Source organism: Carassius carassius, chromosome 49, assembly GCF_963082965.1.
Source record: "Carassius carassius chromosome 49, fCarCar2.1, whole genome shotgun sequence".
NCBI classification, from domain to species: domain Eukaryota; kingdom Metazoa; phylum Chordata; class Actinopteri; order Cypriniformes; family Cyprinidae; genus Carassius; species Carassius carassius.
In genome coordinates, this window is record NC_081803.1 from 13,248,531 (window position 1) to 13,268,437 (window position 19,907).

Consider the following 19,907-nt stretch of genomic DNA (forward strand, 5'->3'; position numbering starts at 1 on the left):
TTCCAAACCCGTAAAAGCTTCGTTCGTCTACGGAACACAAATAAAGATATTTTGGATGAAAACCGGGAGGCTTGAGACTGTCAAATAGACTGGCAAGTATGTTACACTATCAAGTTCCAGAAAAATATGAAAATAATCCTCAGATTAGTCCATCTGCCGTCAGTGGTTCAACTGTAAAGTTATGAAGTGATGAGAATACTTTTTGTACACTAATAAAACAAAAATAATTATTTAAAATCAAAGCATAAATACATGTAGAAACAGCCCATCCTTGTCACAGAAGAGTGTAGGCAGTTTTAGTAATGTGGAGAGACGCATAGGAGACTGTTAACAAAGGAATTGTTGAATAAAGTTGTTATTTTTGTTTTATTCAGGTACAAAACGTATTCTCATTGTTTCATAACGTTACGGTTGAACTGCTAATGGCAGATGGACTATTCTGATGGTGATTTTTATACTTTTCTGGACCTTGACAGTGTAACTTACTTGGCAGTCTATGGGACAGTCTTAAGCCTCCCGGTTTTCATCCAAAATATTGGTGTGAAAATGAGTGACATGTATTGGTGTTTTACTGCCTCTAGTGTTAATTTCAGCTGGAAACTGCAGAGAATTTATCTACAGCATAGATAGATTTTTTATTTTTTTTAATGAGCATATGTTTTAGTTTTTTAAATAAATAATCACTCTAAATAATATGGTAAATTGCCAGCCATATCTTATAGAGAGTGGGAATGTGAAATCACCATGACAGTGAGATCGTGCTGTAACTTTCCGGGGCTTAATTCATGATGTACCAGTGTTTCATTATTATACATGTTATTTTCATCTGTATGTTTGATTCTTTTTCAGTCTCTCTTCAACCAGTCTTTTTATCTATCTGCCTGTCTCTCTCTAATACCATAACACATTATCATCTTAATGTTATTTAAATGAAAACCTTGATTTCAGCCTCAAAATATGAAGCGATCTGTATTTCCTTTTTTTCCGCACAACCATTAATTTATGTTCTCCGGCACATCGTGTCAGCGTGGGAGGGAACTGTGCTATGATCATGTTTGCAGAGGCGAACCGTGTTAACACCAAAACTAATTCATGCTAATCAAAATAGCTGTGCTCCAGAGGTCTTACTCAGAATACCAGGCAAACCATCATGTTTCCCTGCCTCCATGCAGTTGTTGATGTAAAATAAGTTAAAGGAGAAACAAAACCAATTCTTCCTAATCTTCATAAAGCTGGTCTGAGCTGCCACTGCCATCAACATTTATGAGGGCAAAGACTGCAGTTGCCTCGTGGCTGTTGTTTGCAATGGCTCTCTTAGAATGTCTTCCTGCTGATGTAGCATGTCAGACACACTCACCATAGCATTTTTTGGAGAAAATCTGTTAGTCTCAGCTTGATGTCATTATAGATTGGTTACTTTCCTTTTTTAATGGATAAATTGGTCACTAACTTAGATCATCCTTGCCAAATCCTACCAAATGTGAAGTGTACATTTTCTTCTTCTTCATGTTGGAATACTTTCCATATCCCTGCATAAAATGCACAGACAGCTATAAGTAAATTTTGGGATTTCAAGAGTTTCCCGACCAGCATGACAACAGCAACTCTAGTTCAACCAATAGCATTGGTTTAGGGTTTAGGACTGTCTGTTTGCTTGACCATTGACATAATGTTGTGTGATTTGATAAAAAATCTTATCAATATATGGGTCATTTTATTTAACATTTATGATATCACAATTTTTGTCAGCTATTTCGATATCATATAAAAAATTAACACTTGACTAATTAACCTAAGTTAAAAAAGTTCTCTAGCTTACTGAAAACAAGTAAATAATCAGTAAAAGAAATAAAAATAAATGGAACAATTAGGAGCTATAGGAAAAATAATTATAATAGACTTTAAAAGTTTTTCAAGAAGGTCTATGTAGTAAATGAAAAATGAGAAATACTGAAGAAAATGAATGTTATCAAATATAAAAAAATACTAAACTATGAATTTGATTCTTATTTAAACTGCAAAGGTTAAGTTTTACATTTTTTGACTGACATTGAGGACACAGAGAGCTGAAGCTATATTAGGCTACTGTCACTTTAAGATCCAATATACTGATGCACATCTGATTTGTTTTTTAATATTTGCAGTCATTTAGTCATACGGTAACCAACTATGTATGAATACTTTCCAAGACAGGAATTTTGACATTTTTGAGTGTTTTAGACCATTTAAGCACAAGACTTTTGAACATATTGTTTCCTAATAAGCCTTAAAGGGTTAGTTCGCCCAATTTGCAAAATTATGTCATTAATAACTTACCCTCATGTTGTTCCAAACCCGTAAGACGTTTTTTTTTGTTTGTTTTTTGAGGAATGAAAATGCAGCAAATTGGTTGTATAGGACATGCAGATGAAGCAAATATTCATTCCCTGATTAAAGACTCTGCATGCTAATCAGCGCCTGAAAGAGGTCATTTTTCAAATTATCTGACATTTTCAGTGGATGCAAACATTGTTCCTGCAGCTGTGAACCAAATTTTAGGGTCTTATGTATTTATAATGTAGATGTTTATTTTGGTCACAGTGCAAAGCCATTATATCATCTTTACATAAGAACAAGTCAATGTCAAATGCTGTTTGTACACAACAGAATCACAACATGTTATTTAATTTGTATTCACGTGCATTGAGGCTAGTTTCATTATTGATCATGTGCGACTATTGATCTTTGAATAAAAAGAGTGCATTTGTATGTAGAATATTAATGTACATCAATAGAAACGAGTCATTACATGAGAACTCTAAATGTCTTGTTCAGACAGAAATCAAAAATCTCGTCAGAATTATTTTTTGAAGCAAATTTCACCAGCTTTCAGACATTGTTATGCTCTGTTTCAAAAACATTTAAGCTGCATGTGTATGCATACAGTATGTTATTGATGCCTTCTAAAATATCTTGGTTTGTCCTAATTTCCATTACATTTGTGCATTTAGCTGATACTTTTATCTAAAGTAACATGAAAAATATAACTTTTTTTAAATTATATTTTCAGAAAGTTGATAATACACTTTAATAATAAAGTATTTATAAAACAATTGCTTAATATAATTTTTAAAAAGTTTTATTTTACCAAATATTTCTGTGTTCCAATGATATTTTTAGTATCATTGCTATACTATTATTTAGATACTAGATAAAAAATTTTATGTTTTCATTTTAATTTTAGGTAAAGTTGAGTTTTTTGTGTGTTTATTGTTTTTTTTATTTGTTAGTTTTTTTATTACAATACTGCAAATATTATTGCCTCTTATGACGGATTATTTTCCTAATTTTTAAATCATTTAGGATGAAAACATCTAGGCTACTAAATGAATACATTTAAATGTTAATCACAGCATTAGCTAAGGAGCATCGCTACTGGAATCAAGAATATACCACGTGACAGAGAATTTCTGTTTATGCTGACTATGTAGAGCATTCCAAATCAGTCACTTACGTGGTTCCATGCTTAGGGTGCTGGCTAAGTATCCTACTTCCAGTTTATGGCAGTAGGCAGCAAAGCAACTCGGAAGGTTTTGGAACAGAGCTTTGCCACTGCTGGTCTTTAGGTTCTTGTGACAGCAACAAAACGCAGATTGATTTCCTCTTCCCCATGCTTGTCCTTCTTATCAGACAGAATGGTGACACTGCCATGTTTATTTACAGACAAAAAATGAAATGTGGTTTAACTGTAATATGACACAAGCCTCCATCCATGACTGTACGGCAAGAATGAAATGGTAGCATACTGGAAATATTTTTCAGCAGGTAGAGATCTTATCAGCAAATTCCCTTTGCAGATTCTCTGACTCCATGTAATTTAGTTCCTTAGCCATATCTGTACACTGGCATGGAGTTGAGCAGATGCTTTCAATTCGTTCTCCATGGGAGTTGAGCGACAGGCTCACGTGGGGGATTGACAGTGCAGTAACTAGTGAGAGCCTCATAAAGTTGAGAAATGTTCAGCTTTATTCAAATGAGAAAAGAAAAATAGAGGGTGGCAGCCAGTTGCTGTGAGGTGAAGTCAGTCTGCCAATAGTGCTGGAGTATTCAGTGCACATTGTTGCTACAGTATATTGAATACAGATTTTGAAAAATCGTTGCAGCTTGGTTAACACAAGTTACTCTATACTTTGGGCATTCAGAATTGAAGGCTGAGCTGTAATTGTGCATAAATATGACGTTATTGACCATAAATTGAAAGCAATCACTGTCTGTGCTGAAGGCATGAGTGCTGCTGTGGGTTTTACAGACACACCTCCAAATCTCCAGACCACTAACGTTTTAAGCAGTATTGAGCGGGTTTCTTCCGCACCACTGGACACTTGGAGTGAGAGTTCATCTGGCTGGAATGGGGCTATTTGTTATCCTTTGTGTTTACTCACAAATATCAACTTATTGGCTCCTAACCAATCAAACGTGACGAAAAATAATCAAATACTCATAGTTCAAAATTAAACATTTGATAATCTCAAACTCATTTATTATACACATGGTAAATCTGTGGGCATACATATCAAAGTTCAACATTATTTATGTGTGTTCAACATTATTTATATATATATATATGTGTGTGTGTGATTTTGCTCGTGGCGGGTTACACAGTGACTTGAGGTAGCCACTTTTACATATAGAAATTAAAACAGTACAGCCATAATATTACAAAAACACACAAAATGACTAAACTTTTAACTAGAATTAAAACTAAACAACTCAAATACCTACACGCACACACACACACATACATATATATATATATATATATATATATATATGTATATATGTGCATGTGTATTACATGCACACTAGTGATGCACGGGGTCAGGGTTTTTTCCAACCCGTGGGTCCCGCTTTAATGAAATTATTTGGCCCGCCCCGCGCCAACCAGACCCGCAGGTTATGAGGCGGCCTATTATAATTCAGCTGTCAAACTGCCCAGCTATTTCACTTCAGCACCGCGTTTCACACACACACACACACACGAGCGTGCGTGCGAGCGAGGGTTAGACCCTGTAGCCGGTGAAGTCTCTATCCACAAACAGACGTACACCGTCTGCAGATATAAAGTATTTCTTTGCACTTTAACAAGTAATCAGAACGGCCTATATATGTGCAATATTTTAAACGAGCCCTTACTAACTGAGTTTAATCCCACAGTTATGTTAGAATGCATCTCATTTTTGTTTCTGTGGCGGTGCGTTGGTCTCGTCATGGGGCGCGCGGTTCAGGGCGTTGTATGACTGATGCAGCAGTTCAATTCAACTTTACTCCAAATATATGAACTTACTTGTTTTGAATAGCCTACTTTATATTTAACGTGTTTTTTTGTCCAATATTGGTGTAAACTGTTGGACTTTAAATGAAACTATTGATTTTCACCGTTGACTGATTTTGCAGAACATTTAAACTGATAACTTTTTTATTATTGGTGAGCCCATAGGCTCTCTCTCGCGCACCTGCACGGTTTAAAAACACCAAATAGTTATGCTAAGACAAGAACAAAGAGTCTCTCTCTTGCTCCACCCATGCAGTATAATAACGTGTATCGTTGGGTTGGGAAGGGTAAAGAAAATGTCACTTTATTTGCGGGGCGGGTTGGGGCGGGTCATTAAAAACAAAACAAAAAAAATCCATATATGTTTTAGGCATACTACACAGTGTTGCCTTGCGCTTGCACGCTAGTGACAGAAACGAAGAGACAGCTAGCTGCCCTGCTGGAGTTTATATGTGGATACATATAAAAGGTGTAACAAAATCCTGTAAGCAGACAACACACAAGAGAAAACCTGACGATGAAACCGAAAAAAGGAAGAAGAGACAAAGGAAAACAAAAGACTTTTCAACAAAAAAAGCGGAAGTCAGGTCGAGAATGGCTGGTATATGAGTATATTCACAACAACAAAAAATGTGGCTAGTAAAAATGCTGTGTGACTAGTAACTTTGGAAAACCACTAGCCACATTGGTTAATGAGCAAAAAAATTAATGTCAAGCCCTGTATGTGTGTGTGTGTGTGTGTGTGTGTGTGTGTGTGTGTGTGTGTGTGTGTATATATATATATATATATATATATTGTTTGTTATATTTTTAGTTGTTTTAGTACATAAAATTTAAACTAATTGAAAATGAAAAAGTGATGCTTTGCCAACTAGAGGGAATACAATAATTTATTTTGTTTTTATTGCTGTTGTTTTGTTTTAGATAACTAGAATAACCGTGCTGTCTATATATATCTATCTATATATACACATATATATCTATCTATCTATATATACACACTTTTAATTTGCTTTAATTCTTTTTTAAGTCAATAAAAAGACTCTTAATGGAAAATATAATTATGGCTACGATAAATGTCAGTCCTTTTATTATTTCATTCTTTTTTCATATGGAAAATATAATTATGGCTACGATAAATGTCAGTCCTTTTATTATTTTATTCTTTTTTCAAAATAATTAGTGGTGATGATTTTATGATAAGTGAAATAATCTTAACCATATTAATATTGCTCTCGATTGCAGATGATCATCATAATGAAGTGCTCATTACTGGATTGGTGAAAAATTCCCGGGTTGATCTGGTCTGCCAGATTTTTACCCCTTTGTTCAACTGAACCAAAACTATAATATCTGAATTGCATGATATTCTGTTTGTTTATTTTGTTTTTATAGTGTTTGTGATTTTGTTCTTGCTAGGGAGATCATATTTATATTTGATCATCCATATAACGCCTTACTGAGGTTTCCCATGTCTCAGCTAGGGAAAGCTGAGGTCAAATCTTGGGAATAGTCTGTGATATGCCAAGTTATTTCTATTCATTTGCTCCTTCTGTCAACTGAAGATCCCTTTGAAGCTCAGAAATCTGGCATCAAAAGTAAGAGGATGGTACGACTCTATTAAAATGCAATTTAACATGCTTTACCTCATACGGATTCTGGAGAATCCAATCTGGCGGGACACACACACACACATCCACAAACTGCAACGTGTCTTTACTGTCTGTGCAATATAAAGAAAGAAGTCATTGTAAGCCCTTTATTGGCTTTGAAAATGGCTTTGAGTTGCATTCTGACCATTCTTATCAGAAATATGGTTCACAAAGATACACACTATCGTTCCAAGACACAAGTCATAAACGCAGTGATAGAATCATTCCTCACTCTGACTGTCATTGTCATTTGGAGGGTCATGTTGCCATTGTAAACAGTTCTCTTATTAACTTCATATGGTTCCTTTAGTCCCTATTACAGTTTGACAGAGCTTGTGTGCTGTGGTTTCGCTGGAAACTGCCTTTAAAGAGCTGTGTGGAGGGTCTTAATAGCGCACAGAGCTTTTTCTGCATTTCTTTTTTCTGCATGACTTTGTTTTCCATATTTAGAACAGTGAGCAAAACACATTTAACATTCTAGGCTGCAGATAATCAAATGCACCGCTCTTGCTGCTGCCTGAAGATTCAGCATTTAGCATTTAGATGAAGTTTTTAGCATTTTATTTTTATCCTACATTATGCAGCTAATGAATTTCTTATAGAGTGCACAGATTCAGCAATTATCATTTCTCTAAGAAATATAATAAAGAATAAGCTGTCAGTCCTTCAAAATATTTAAACAGTTAATCACAGTTAATTTTGTAATTATTGTGCTAATGTATTCAATTCCTTTTAAAAGAAAAAAAGTTAATATAATTATTAGGTTAACATTTTATATTTACAATAATTAAATAATAAGTCAACTTTCCATGCACTTCTCTGTTCAAAAGTTTGGGATCGGTATGGTTTTTTAAATTCTTTTGAAAGTTTCTCAGCAAGGCTAGATTTATTTGATTAAAAAATACTGAAAGAAAGAATCAAACTGGGTTTGATTTAGAAATTAACTGTAATGTATTTTTGGACTAAACCTTGTATGTGGCTGTGCATAAGTCAGATATGAAGATGAATGAATAAAGTCAGATATGAATGAATATTGAAGATGGATTACATTTTAAATCTGTATGTCTGTTAAAAGTTAATTTTGTCTTTTAGCATGTAGATTAGCTTTAAAGCTAACTGACATGGACTAAAAGCCACAACACTGGGTATTTAAAGGCTTATTTTTCTAAGATTATTGAATTACTTTACCCTGTGTCTGACAAACTGGAGAAAATTATTAACTTGACCTTATATATATAAGAAAAATAAAACAATAAATGAAGAATGTTGCTCTCTGTCACATATAAACAGTATGTACACTAAGATTGATGTTAAATTAACTATTTATAGCCAAGTGTTTCTGGAGGAGCATGTCTTTAGTGACTAAAACAGGATAAAACTGTGGTACTGCCTGGCTTTGTTGGTACCAGCTCAGACGGTGACGGCAACCTTTGTTGAGTTGTCTCAGCTTTGAAATGCAAAACCAAACCTCTTGACAGAGTACACGTGTCAAAATAAGATCTGTATTCAATAGCAGAACGTAACGTTTCAACTGACACTGGTATTTTTCTGATCATACCATCAGTGCCACCTATTATTACATTTACTGAGAAGATCTCTTTTGAGCGCCTAATGATAATGCTAATTGTTTAAAGCAGCGTGCTCATACACTGTGTTTTGTTTTGTAAGGTTTCACAAAAGGGGATATCGCACATACGCTGCCTGAAGGCATATATTGAATTAATTTTCAACTGAAACATTTCTGCTACAGTTCGTTGTGGATCTTAATTTACAGCTGAGGGAATTAGTTAATGGCCTCTAAAGGATTTTATTCAACCGTCACGGCAGTCAAGTCAAACATATTTTGCCGGCCATCATCGAGGCAAAAGTGCGGGATGCTCTGCAGAGATTTGAGACATTATACTGAACTGACCTTTAACTTAACTGACCTTTATGTTGCAGGGTAATTTTTATAATATGAGCCATGGTGGAGGAAAGGCGTGTAAAGGTATTGGAGGGATTCATGGTTCTGTACTCAAAATAGTTTGTGTGAATCCTCAGGGTGCCTGTGCCGCAAACAACAGCTCAACAATCTTGATTCCTCTTAGATCCCTGGAACAAACTGGATTTAACTTCATGTGAATATACATATTAATGTTTTCTCTTAAGGTTGTTTTTAATAAACAGGAAGAAAAGAAAAGGCTGTCCACACTACTGTTAAAAGTTTTTTGGCTCAGTAAGATTTGTGGAAACCATGATGCATTTTTTTAGGATTCTCTGATTAATAAAAAGTTCAAAGCATTTATTTAAAAACTGAATATTTGTGACATTAGAAATTTGTTTACAGTTACCTTTGATCAATTTACTTACTTAATAAAAGTCTTAATTTCTTAAAATAAATAAATAGTGACCCCAAACTGATTGATAGTGTATGGAAATCAATTATGTATTACAATTTTTTAATTATTCCATATAATTTATGATGTCCTCAACATTGTTCTAGCACCTAAAAAAACATTTGATTGTTTATTTGCAAACACATATTCTCTGTGAGTGTTGTAGTAAATGTTTAACACTACTTAAAAAAAACGTTAAAAGTAGGCCATAATTTGCTCTCCTGAAGAGTGGATGTGGACACCCTATATATGGCTATTCCCCCTAGGGTAACTAAATAAGGTATTTGTAACATCTTTAGTTTTGCTGAGTTGTAGACTTTTTGAGATCTGCAAGGCCCTCATAATGGCCTGAATTGTGGCTTGCTCTGCAGTCTGTATAAATTGTGTTCAAACTGCAAAGGCAATCAATAAATCAACCTTGTGAAATGTGTCTAGTTTGCAATTGTTCAGCCCCAAATAGAAATAGTACCCAATACATATTTTAAAGATTTTTTTTTCTGTAATATTTATTTGAAGTTTTCCAAACTATGTCCGAATCAAATCAAGCACAAAACAACACAGAAATGTGTAATTTTATTGGAGAGGTAACTGAGTTATTAATGTTAGATTTATTGAATGTTACGTTTATGCTCTGTGGAAAAGATCATTGATTTCTTACTTATGTTATGTGCTATATTCATGATAAAGAGTATAATGTGTCATTATCCACAAGGGACATTTACAGTTGAAACTATATATATATATAATTAGATTTTTTTTTTTTTATTATTATTATTATTATTTTTTTATATTAACAACTTTGATGTTTTACAGTTCCTCCAAAGATCCTGAACCTGTCAAAGGACCTTGTGGTGAATGAAGGCTCCAATGTGATGTTAATGTGCCTGGCTAATGGAAAACCAGAACCTGCCATCGGCTGGAGGATGTTATCACCTTCAGGTAAGATACATACCATGCTTTTATATGCAGAAAATATTTAACATAATCAGTGAAAAGTAAGCAAATCGAATTTCAATTTGATACCGCAGTCCTCAACATCAGTCCAGTACTGCTGATCTATTTTCCCAGTACAAAGAACGGTGCACTTTTTTCCTTGATGATTTAGTGAAATACTGCATCCCACTGACATATTAAGCACGGGCGAGATAATATAGCAGGCGTCTTTTTCTCTGAGAGCTCTGTGTGTGTATTTTGACTGTTTGGATGTGTGTTTGTGCATGCACCATACAAGCTGAGTGGTCCATTTTGCTTATCTCCAGGCCACATGAACAAATCAGCTCCATTTGCGCCTGTCTGCGGCTCTGTTCTGCCGTGCACCATTTCACTTAATCAGGGAAAAACTGCATTTTAATGCGCTATGATTCATGGGGTGCAATTTGACTGCTGTACCTGCTCATTCTCTTTGTGTTGTTACAAGGATCATGTAATTGAAATGTTAATGTGACATAGAAGTGGCTGCTCTGTTTGTTTTTTTTTAAGTGAAAGAGTTTGAGATGGGATTCGATTATGATACAGTACATTTGTCTGCTAAGAACATCAAATGCTTTTAGGAATAAAAGATCAACTGTTAGAGCAGATTCAAGTCATAGTCTTGTTGGACCACAGGATCAACTTTTTTTCCCACATCATTTGTCAGGTGGGCACTGTTTATATACTTGCATTGTCAACAGATTTCAATCTTAAAAGGTTAGTTCAGCCAAATATTAAAATTATGTCATTAATAACTTACCCTCATGTTGTTCCAAACCCGTAAGACCTCCGTTTATCTTTGGAACACAGTGTAAGATATTTTAGATTTAGTCCGAGAGCTCTCAGTCCCTCCATTGAAACTGTGTGAACGGTATACTATCAGTCTGTTGTTCGTTATCTGGCTCGGCTCGGTGTTCATCTTCAATTCTCTCTTCAGAGCAGTTCAGTCAGTGTACTGTTTGAGTAAATGAATTACTCCGGGATATTGGTTTTGGTTTGTTGACACTCCGAGGGAGTGTCAGCCAAGTTAAAAAAGTTAACAGCTTAAGTCATTTGTGGATTAATGCGTATTGGAGACGCGAACCGTTTAAAACGATTCAGTTCGATTTGGTGAACTGGTTTAAAAAGATCCGGTTACATCGAATGATTAGTTCGCGAATCAGATATAACTAAACTGCTTTGTTTTGAACTCTCTATCACAAAAGACAAGGAAGAGAAGACAATGCTGAATAAAGTTGTAGTTTTTGCTATTTTTGGACCAAAATGTATTTTCGATGCTTCAAAAAATTCTAACTGACCCTCTGATGTCACATGGACTACTTTGATGATGTTTTTCTTACCTTTCTGGACATGGACAGTATACCGTACACACAGCTTCAATGGAGGGACTGAGAGCTCTCGGACTAAATCTAAAATATCTTAAACTGTGTTCCAAAGATAAACGGAGGTCTTACGGGTTTGGAACAACATGAGGGTAAGTTATTAATGACATAATTTTAATATTTGGCTGAACTAACCGTTTAAAAGGATAGTTCAGTTTAAAATGTAAAGATGATGAGGTTATGGTGGGGGGTGTTGGCATTTGTAACATCACACAACTTATAAACACCATGGTTTTGTGCTGTTTGATCAATTTAACACTTCATTGGCTCTCAGATCTGATTTGTTTTTGTAAAAGCATGCCATAATCTTCAAAGAACTGGCAACCAGGAATCTTGATGGGACTGGAATCAGTCGGAAGCCATCCAAACGACGTGTGAAACTTAATTAAGACACAGACCCCCTTGCGATAAGATCTTAATATTTCGATAGCACCAGGAATTGTAGCCTTGTGGAGATTTGTCTCTTTTAAAAATGTGTATTAGACATGTAGAGCTTGTTGATGTCAAATGCACCTCCTCCCCTGAGCATTCACCGTACTACAGTCATTTAGATTTACCGCAGCATTTCCACATTGTTTCAATAAAGGGCTGAAATAAGTCTGCCAGTCACACTTAGTTCTGTAAGTACACATCTCCGACCTTTAAATGGCACTTCGCTCAAAGCCACACAGCTCTTTCTCTGGACTCTCTATATAAACCAAGAGATTTCACGATGTTGCACCCTATCTCCAGTCTCACATCACTCACATGAAAGTTTTCTCTAGATTACGATCATACAGAGTCCTTACTTTATCAAGATCCTAATCTAAAGAGGGCAGCTAGGCCTGCTATCATCCATTCTTATTAAGGAAACATGCAACAGCAATGTTATTTGTGCTTTAATGACTTTCTAGAGTTCACCTTCATGTGTAGAATGCTGTAGTGAACACTAACAGTAACATATCATGATTTTGTCATAGAGAAAAGGTTAATGGATCATTTAATGTGGTTTAGATGGAATATGTGACAAAATGCATTTACATAAAAAGCACTGAAATGTGATTTTAAGACCATTAGCAATAGAGTTTATGATGCAAAATTGCCATAATTTTGCAGAAAATGTAAAATGAGAGTGCTGCACTTTGATGCGTCTGCAGATTACCCAAAATATTTAGCAAATGAACTCACTGGGGTCAGTGGATGTTATTGACAGACATTCCATTTCTGTGGAAATGTGCAGTTCTGCAGGCATAAATTCTGAGATTCTTTGTGGCTCTGGCTATTAACAATCTGAATTATTGATCAAACCCGAAGTTTACAACAACTAAGAACTGAATCCCAGAACAGGACCCGTTGTCCTGAATATTATAGTGAGCTCTTTTGTTTTGCTAGAACAGTACTGTATGTGCATTTCGCTGAAAACTTTTGCATAACCTTACACTTCAGAATATTAGTTATTTATGTTGTGTTTCTAGAGATCCAGATTTGCAAACGGAAAAAAATATACTTTTTGAATGATGCAATTATACTTTCCTTTAGTGTCTTTGTCTTTTTTCCCACTAAAAATATTCAAACATCCATAAAATAAGATAAATTTACTTGAAAAGCAAAACTGCACAATATAATACGATTTGAATTGTTTTATTTTCTTACCATTTATATATATTTTCCTGTTGCATATAGTGATGTTTATGCTTAAAAAATGGCAATGATGTATGAAAAAGAAAAGAAAAATTAATTTAAGATGTATTCGCTGGTCTTACACAATTTTGCTTGTCGAGTACATTGATCTTTAAAGATAATTGTAATTTACTGGAGAAAAAAAAAAAACAATGTTTTGTGTCCTTTTTCAAACTACTTCACACCCTTCAGTATATGTTGGAGGATGTGGATAACAGCAAATGTTCTGCCTTTCACAAACAAAGAAAAAGTTCATTTATGCTTGAAAGAAACTATAAAGATGGGATATTAATCTTATTATCCCCTTAGGCTGTTTAATAGACATATTACACACTTGAATAAATCATTTGCAGGCTCTGCATGGTCTTTCTTTTATTGATCAGAGCAAAACCCTTTGTTTATTTATTTTTTCAATCCTCAAAAAGGGATATTCACCCAATCCCATATTTCTCTCTTTTTGTAAAATCCAGAGAGCAAAAGATCAGAGTAAGTGGCATGTGAGTTGCATTGTGGGTATGGCAAGAGTAAAGGTGTCGTTATTGTGTTACTGTGTTGTTTTTCCTTTGGGTGAGGAATAGGGTCAATAATGTTGCTAATTTATCATTGCCGCTGTTTAATCGACTTGAATAAACATTGTTTTTAATGAGCGTCTGTGTCCCAGGAGCAAAAACTCCTATTAGATCAGTGCGAATTAGGGTTTTGGCTCAGTGAAGAGCACATCGTGTGGAGCACATTCCTTGAGGTTTTTATTGAGCTGTGATTGCATTAATCCTGTTTATAACCATCTATGTAATGAGGCTTCTGTGTGTTTGGGATCGGCAGCTCATTTCAGGAACCAAATGATCCTCTTAGCGCTAGCCCTAACTGCTAATACAGTTCTACTCTGCTAAGCTCGCCTACTATTTTTCTCACTATTTCTCTCAACCTCCCCTCCTCGGTTCTGTGCATGATTCTAGTTATTATTATTATTATTTTTTTTAGTTATTTTTTTTGGATGAAAGGGGTTATAGATTGATATTACTCTGGTCGGTTCTGGTAATGGTGTTTCTCTCTCCTGAGCAATGGCCTCAGAGGTTTAGAAGGATGTGGATCTGTGAACTACTTTGTGGAGCTGCAGATTACCCCATGCTAATGTACTCTACTGTGTGTTTATCTTTTCATTCCTATTCAATCTTGTATTGTCTGTCACTCAAATCAAATACAGACCGCTGTTCCAGCTAGTCTCCATTCAAGAGGCAAATTTTCCAAAACACCCAATTTTGCACATGGATTTAAGCCGGAGAGAATAACAACAATCTAATGAAGATATTTCAGCACATTTAGAAGGTGATTAAACTGGATTGTGGGCGTTTGTTGCACTGATATATCACACACAAATGTAGCACAAACACATTTGCACCCGCTCGCACAAACAAAAGCATATTTCAGCATTAGTTACAGATGTGGCTTTCATTTTGCATTTTTAAGTCAAACAAAGACTCAAGGATGGAAGATTTTTGATGGCTGGAATCAAAGCAAGCCTGTCAAATGAAAACAAACAAGAATCTCAGCTGAATAAAGCCAATAAATATCTGCAGGGCGTACGTGTGACGCACACTATCTGTGTTTGTTTTCCTCACGTAGATAATGCATTAAAGGTTTTGCACAGTTAAGTCTGTATTTTTATGTCAGTTGATAGACCTTTTGTTTTTAAAATGAATAAACAGGCAATTCTTCCTCAACTGACAATGCAGCATTTGGATATAAATCTCATCACAGCCGTGACTAATCAATCAATTCATTGTATCATGTACCAAAAGTTTTTAATGGGATATCTTCTGATCTGATGTTTGGTTCACATTTAGAACAGAAGTGTAGTTAATCAGGTGGTGCGGTAATGGAGTTCCTGTCCCGCTGCTCTGGAGGGATCAGACAGAGAACCTGTCACTCGGAAGATGGCACATTCAGCTGTGCCTGGATTGATTCAGCACCTTGCCCAACTCTTCTTTCCTTCTCTCTGGGGTTTTGTGTGTGTATGTGTGTACAACAGCTCTGCAGTATTAGTTCCTTGCTCTCTGCTTTGCTGCAGTACTTTACACTTATACTGGTTTGCATCTTATTCTAGCCCAAACAACACTTTATTAGATCGGAAAAGCCTGTCTGAATGACATGAAATATAACCAATCACATTTTCTTTTTTCTGTACATCTAAATAAATAGCTTAAAATCTAATTGTAGGCCTCTATGTGGATATCTGCTTTAATTGCTAAAATAAATAGGCTATTTAGGATAAGATGACATGGCACTAACATAAAAACTAATCACAAAGTGATTAGTTCTATACAAAAGTGTCCATTGAATCAACTTGGATTGCAGTCAGATTGCAAATGGAGATTTAGAGAATCTGTTGTCATTATATTGTGCAATATTCACCACCATCTGATAGGGCTATGACAGTCGGCATGACAACCGTGGTCTATTGCCACCGGCGGTAGTGAACGTGATGTCACACAATCTATAACAAGCATAATACAAAGCTTTGTATACAGGTGTAATAACAGTAATAGTTGCTGTTTTATTTAGACTATAAGTCAATATTAATTCACAAATTACCTCAAAACGCCATACAGCGTTTCCTTTAGATCAGGGATTCCCAAAGTGTGGTGCACGCACCCCCAGGGGTACGCGAGCTGCCACCAGGGGGTTCGCGAGAGGAAAAATGTAATGGCGGTCTGTTTTTTTAAGTGGGATTTTTCCATTCATTAAAAAACATGAACAGTAAACATTTCCTTTGTAATCACTTTTATTTTAAATAAAAAACTAAAATGTATTAGTTTTCGATGGAACCGTAGAAGACAGATGCACTGTTCTTCTTTTATGTACTGCAGGCTAGGCTATATGTGTGCCAACTCGTTTCATTCATTCCATAATATATATTATAAATATGCTGAAATATGCTATAAACTGGCTGAAATCAGGGAAACTGTCAAGTGGGACATCTTATGATAAAGTTGTTAGTCAGGAGTAGAGGGACCAAGAGAGAGTGAGGATTTGACTTGACGCGCGGCATTGCAGAAAATGTGCGTTCACAAATGTAGCCTATGTTAATCCAAATATGGAAAGCACTTTTGAATTTAATATGAGGTTCTCTGCAGAGATCTTTTGCCACATTTTTTCAATTAAGGATGATTGCTGTGTAATATATGGTGTTTCCATTTGCCTGAACTTCTTCAAGTAAGATGTGGGGCAAACCGAAAAATCCAGCACTTCTCATTTACTACTGATACTGCGAATACTCTTTTTTTCTATGTGTTCATTCGCTGGCATTTTCCACATTTCTTTTTTTCAATCAAATTGTCCATTCTGATGCTCAATTTTACAGAACTAATGGCTGTTGATGACTATTTGAATTGAATTCTGCCAAAGTGGGCGCTTGTATGTGTTCGTTAAATGCGTAATGTTATGTGAGTAGGTCTGCTCATGTCTGAAAATAATATATGAAACACAAAATAATTTAACATAAAAAACATTAGGCTATAGCTTGTATTTCTTAAGTACATTTTTAAATTAATGTAAAAAAATAATAATTAATTGTGTTCAGCATGGTGGGCCGCATTTGAATTTGTGACGGGCCGCGGGTTGAGATGATGCTGCTGCTAGCTCCATGGTCATTTAATAGGCCTAGCCTATTGCTGCAATGTTTCTTTTACGCGGCTGAAAATAACCGTGCTTTCTGTTACTGAGCCTGTGTCTGTCACTCGTCCTCTTAAAAGTGGAAGCTTGTGCATAGCTTTGTTGCATTATATTGAAACTTTGTTGATGTTTTTATTGTCATGCTTGCTGGTTATTTGCGCATGATTAAACATGATTCTTTATATGGCGATAAAAGAAAGCTTTGTTGCGTTTTTTTTAAAGTGGGGATTGGGGGTGTGCCAACCCGGTTGGGAAATAGAAGGGGGTGTGCAGGAAAAAAAGTTTGGGAACCACTGCTTTAGATCATGCTTTAGATTGACAGGTTTGAGCACAGGAAAATACAGTTTATTCTGCATTCAGCAAATTAATTTCATATTGAGCGAGGGACCTTGTTGGACACCAGATAATATTGTACATCGCCGATCTGGAGCTATCTCCATTCATATCACCTGTCTGCGTTCGTACAAGCCTCTTCAAGTTCCCGTTATTGCAAACACATGGCTGTTTAGGTTTGCATTGGTGAGGCTTTCTTCAAACTGCCCAAATACAAATGAGACAATGGTAAATGGAAGATGCAAAAAAGGAATTGAAATGGAAATGGAAACACATTTTTTTATATATAATTCATATAAAACCGTGCCACCAATGGTAGTTGTTCCATTAGTGCCGCGGTGGAATAAATCTGCAACTGTCACAGCCCTACCATGGATGTGACTGTGGAGGGCAGACTGTTTCATTTCTGTGGGTTTGGTTTCTATGTTAACAGAGTTGTTTGGCACTTGTTCTATTTTTTATGACGCCCAGTGCGATAGTTGTACCATTTCAGCTTGAGGCATTTTATTTTAACTTATAATATCACAAATCAAACCCTGGCGTACTATTGACTGACACTTATAATGCCAATGGGGGTCCATGAATAATCAAAAGTGGTTGGGTTATATAAGACATGCATAATGAATGTGCTTCAGTAGTGTATTGACGAAGAAAAAAGCCTAAGATGTCAGTCTTCAAGTGCTTCAAATTGATACAATCCTCCAAGGCAGCCGTGAAACCCAGAGCCCCGATGGAAATAAACGGTCCCATTATGTCAATCTTCCCTTTGATAGAAGACAGTCTTCAATGCCCCTGATGCCAAAGCACCACATATCCTTGCTGCTGGACCAAGTATCAAATGCCAGTGGTTTGCTTTTCATCAAGCTACCCAGTCTTGTACAACATCAGTGACATGCACTTTCACTGGGAAACATCAAAAAATAAGCATCTTGAATGAAGAAGAAACTCTCATTCTGTGGCTCACTTTGCAAAGATGTTCTAGTGCCATTCAAAGGCTTGGATTTAATTGCCATTTTTTGAAGGTGTAGTTGAGTGTTTGAATTCTTTTTAAACAATGCAACAATAAAATTATACAAGAGCCTTTTTGAGTAGACTTCAAGCTGCTTTTCATTGCAGCGAGGTGTGTATGGTTTTGAACGGTAATGAGCTTCTTTCTCCAGAGCACTCTGTTGACACTCCTCATCAGGTTAAAGGAAGTGCCTCTTTCTTTCTCGTTAACAGCCCAACTCTCCCAGGTGTAAGACACTGTCTTTCAGAGCATACTTAAGTAAATGCAGTGTGTTATTTTGCTGTCAGAAACTACATTGAGGATGATATGTATTTAAGTCAACCACGTATTACCGTTTGACGTTGAGAACTGCATCACAATGATCCCTTTCCACCAACATTTTTTTCCCAGTCTGGATTTCGCGAACATGAAAAGGCATCGTACCCTGACTCCAGTGTGTATGCAAACACTTCAAAGCAGCTGCACAGAGACTGAGACTCATATTTGAATTAAATTTCATATCTCTAGTGTCGCCTTTCTCCCACAATAGGACACAAATGACTATAAATACATCAGAGCATCAGTATTTCAGAGAATATGAAGTTAGAATTTTTGCAAAGAAGGGCAACAACATGCTCTACACTACAGTGTGGCTTATTGTACCCAAGCAGAGTACGTATGTCGATACTGGAAAATCAGACACTTTTCAGCTCTTCAGTGATAATGAGACACATGCATCATGATGTGATTTACCCAAGTAACTCTTTTTTGTTCCAAGATCAAGACTCCTACCAACCATTGAAGTCATTTGTTATGGTTGTAGTTGTCTTTTAAGGAAACATAGACAATCCTTTTCTCTTTTGAGAGCTTTAATACAGATCATGACAGTCATATTTTAAGGTGTTTTTTTTTCTTTTTTTTCAGATGACAGTCTAGCCTCAGACAGTGAGATTCTGGAGATTCCCTTCATCAGCAGATATAGAGCAGGAGTGTATGAATGCACCGCAGCCAACGAAATTGCAGTGGACACACAGACTGTTGAACTCACAGTCAACTGTAAGTCTCTTGTGAATTTAAATATAAAATATAATATAATTTGTAATGAAATGTCTCTATTGTGTTTCTATGCTGAATAATAATAAGGCTAGTTTAAGCAGTTTAAACCCTTCTTTATGTTTTCAAATTATCTGTTTTTATTTTTTTATACCTGTAAATAACTTTTTAGATTTTTTTTTCAATAAATATAAATTGATCATATAATGTTTAGCGAAATGGCTTAAAATGCAAAATAAAAGCATCACTGTAATGGTTTAAGACTTTTTAACACCACTTTATGTGTACACATTTTATTTGTTTGTTTGTTGTTTGTAGTTGCAGTATGATGGTCACTAAGTAACTAACAGTCCTTAATCAGTTTTTGTGTGTTTAGACCCTCCCAGTGTTTCAGATGGCAGAGATGTTGGTGTGACCCTGGGTCAGAGAGGTGTCCTGGAGTGTGAGGCAGATGCTGTACCTGAGGCAGATTTTGAGTGGTACAGAGATGACAGGAGGTATGGCATTTCACTT

The 19,907-nt window shown here is 35.7% G+C and overlaps 1 protein-coding gene across 7 annotated transcripts in view; it reads left to right on the top strand.

Annotated features, from left to right (window-relative positions):
• Positions 1 to 19,907, top strand: part of LOC132132221 (neurotrimin-like) — a 315,058-nt gene that overhangs the window by 286,927 nt on the left and 8,224 nt on the right. For all 7 annotated transcript variants that reach the window (XM_059544546.1, XM_059544552.1, XM_059544545.1 and 4 more), the window contains 3 exons: positions 10,152 to 10,277; positions 19,266 to 19,397; positions 19,771 to 19,891. In XM_059544546.1, coding sequence (XP_059400529.1) covers positions 10,152 to 10,277; positions 19,266 to 19,397; positions 19,771 to 19,891 — 379 coding nt within the window. The remainder of the gene's footprint in view (positions 1 to 10,151; positions 10,278 to 19,265; positions 19,398 to 19,770; positions 19,892 to 19,907) is intronic.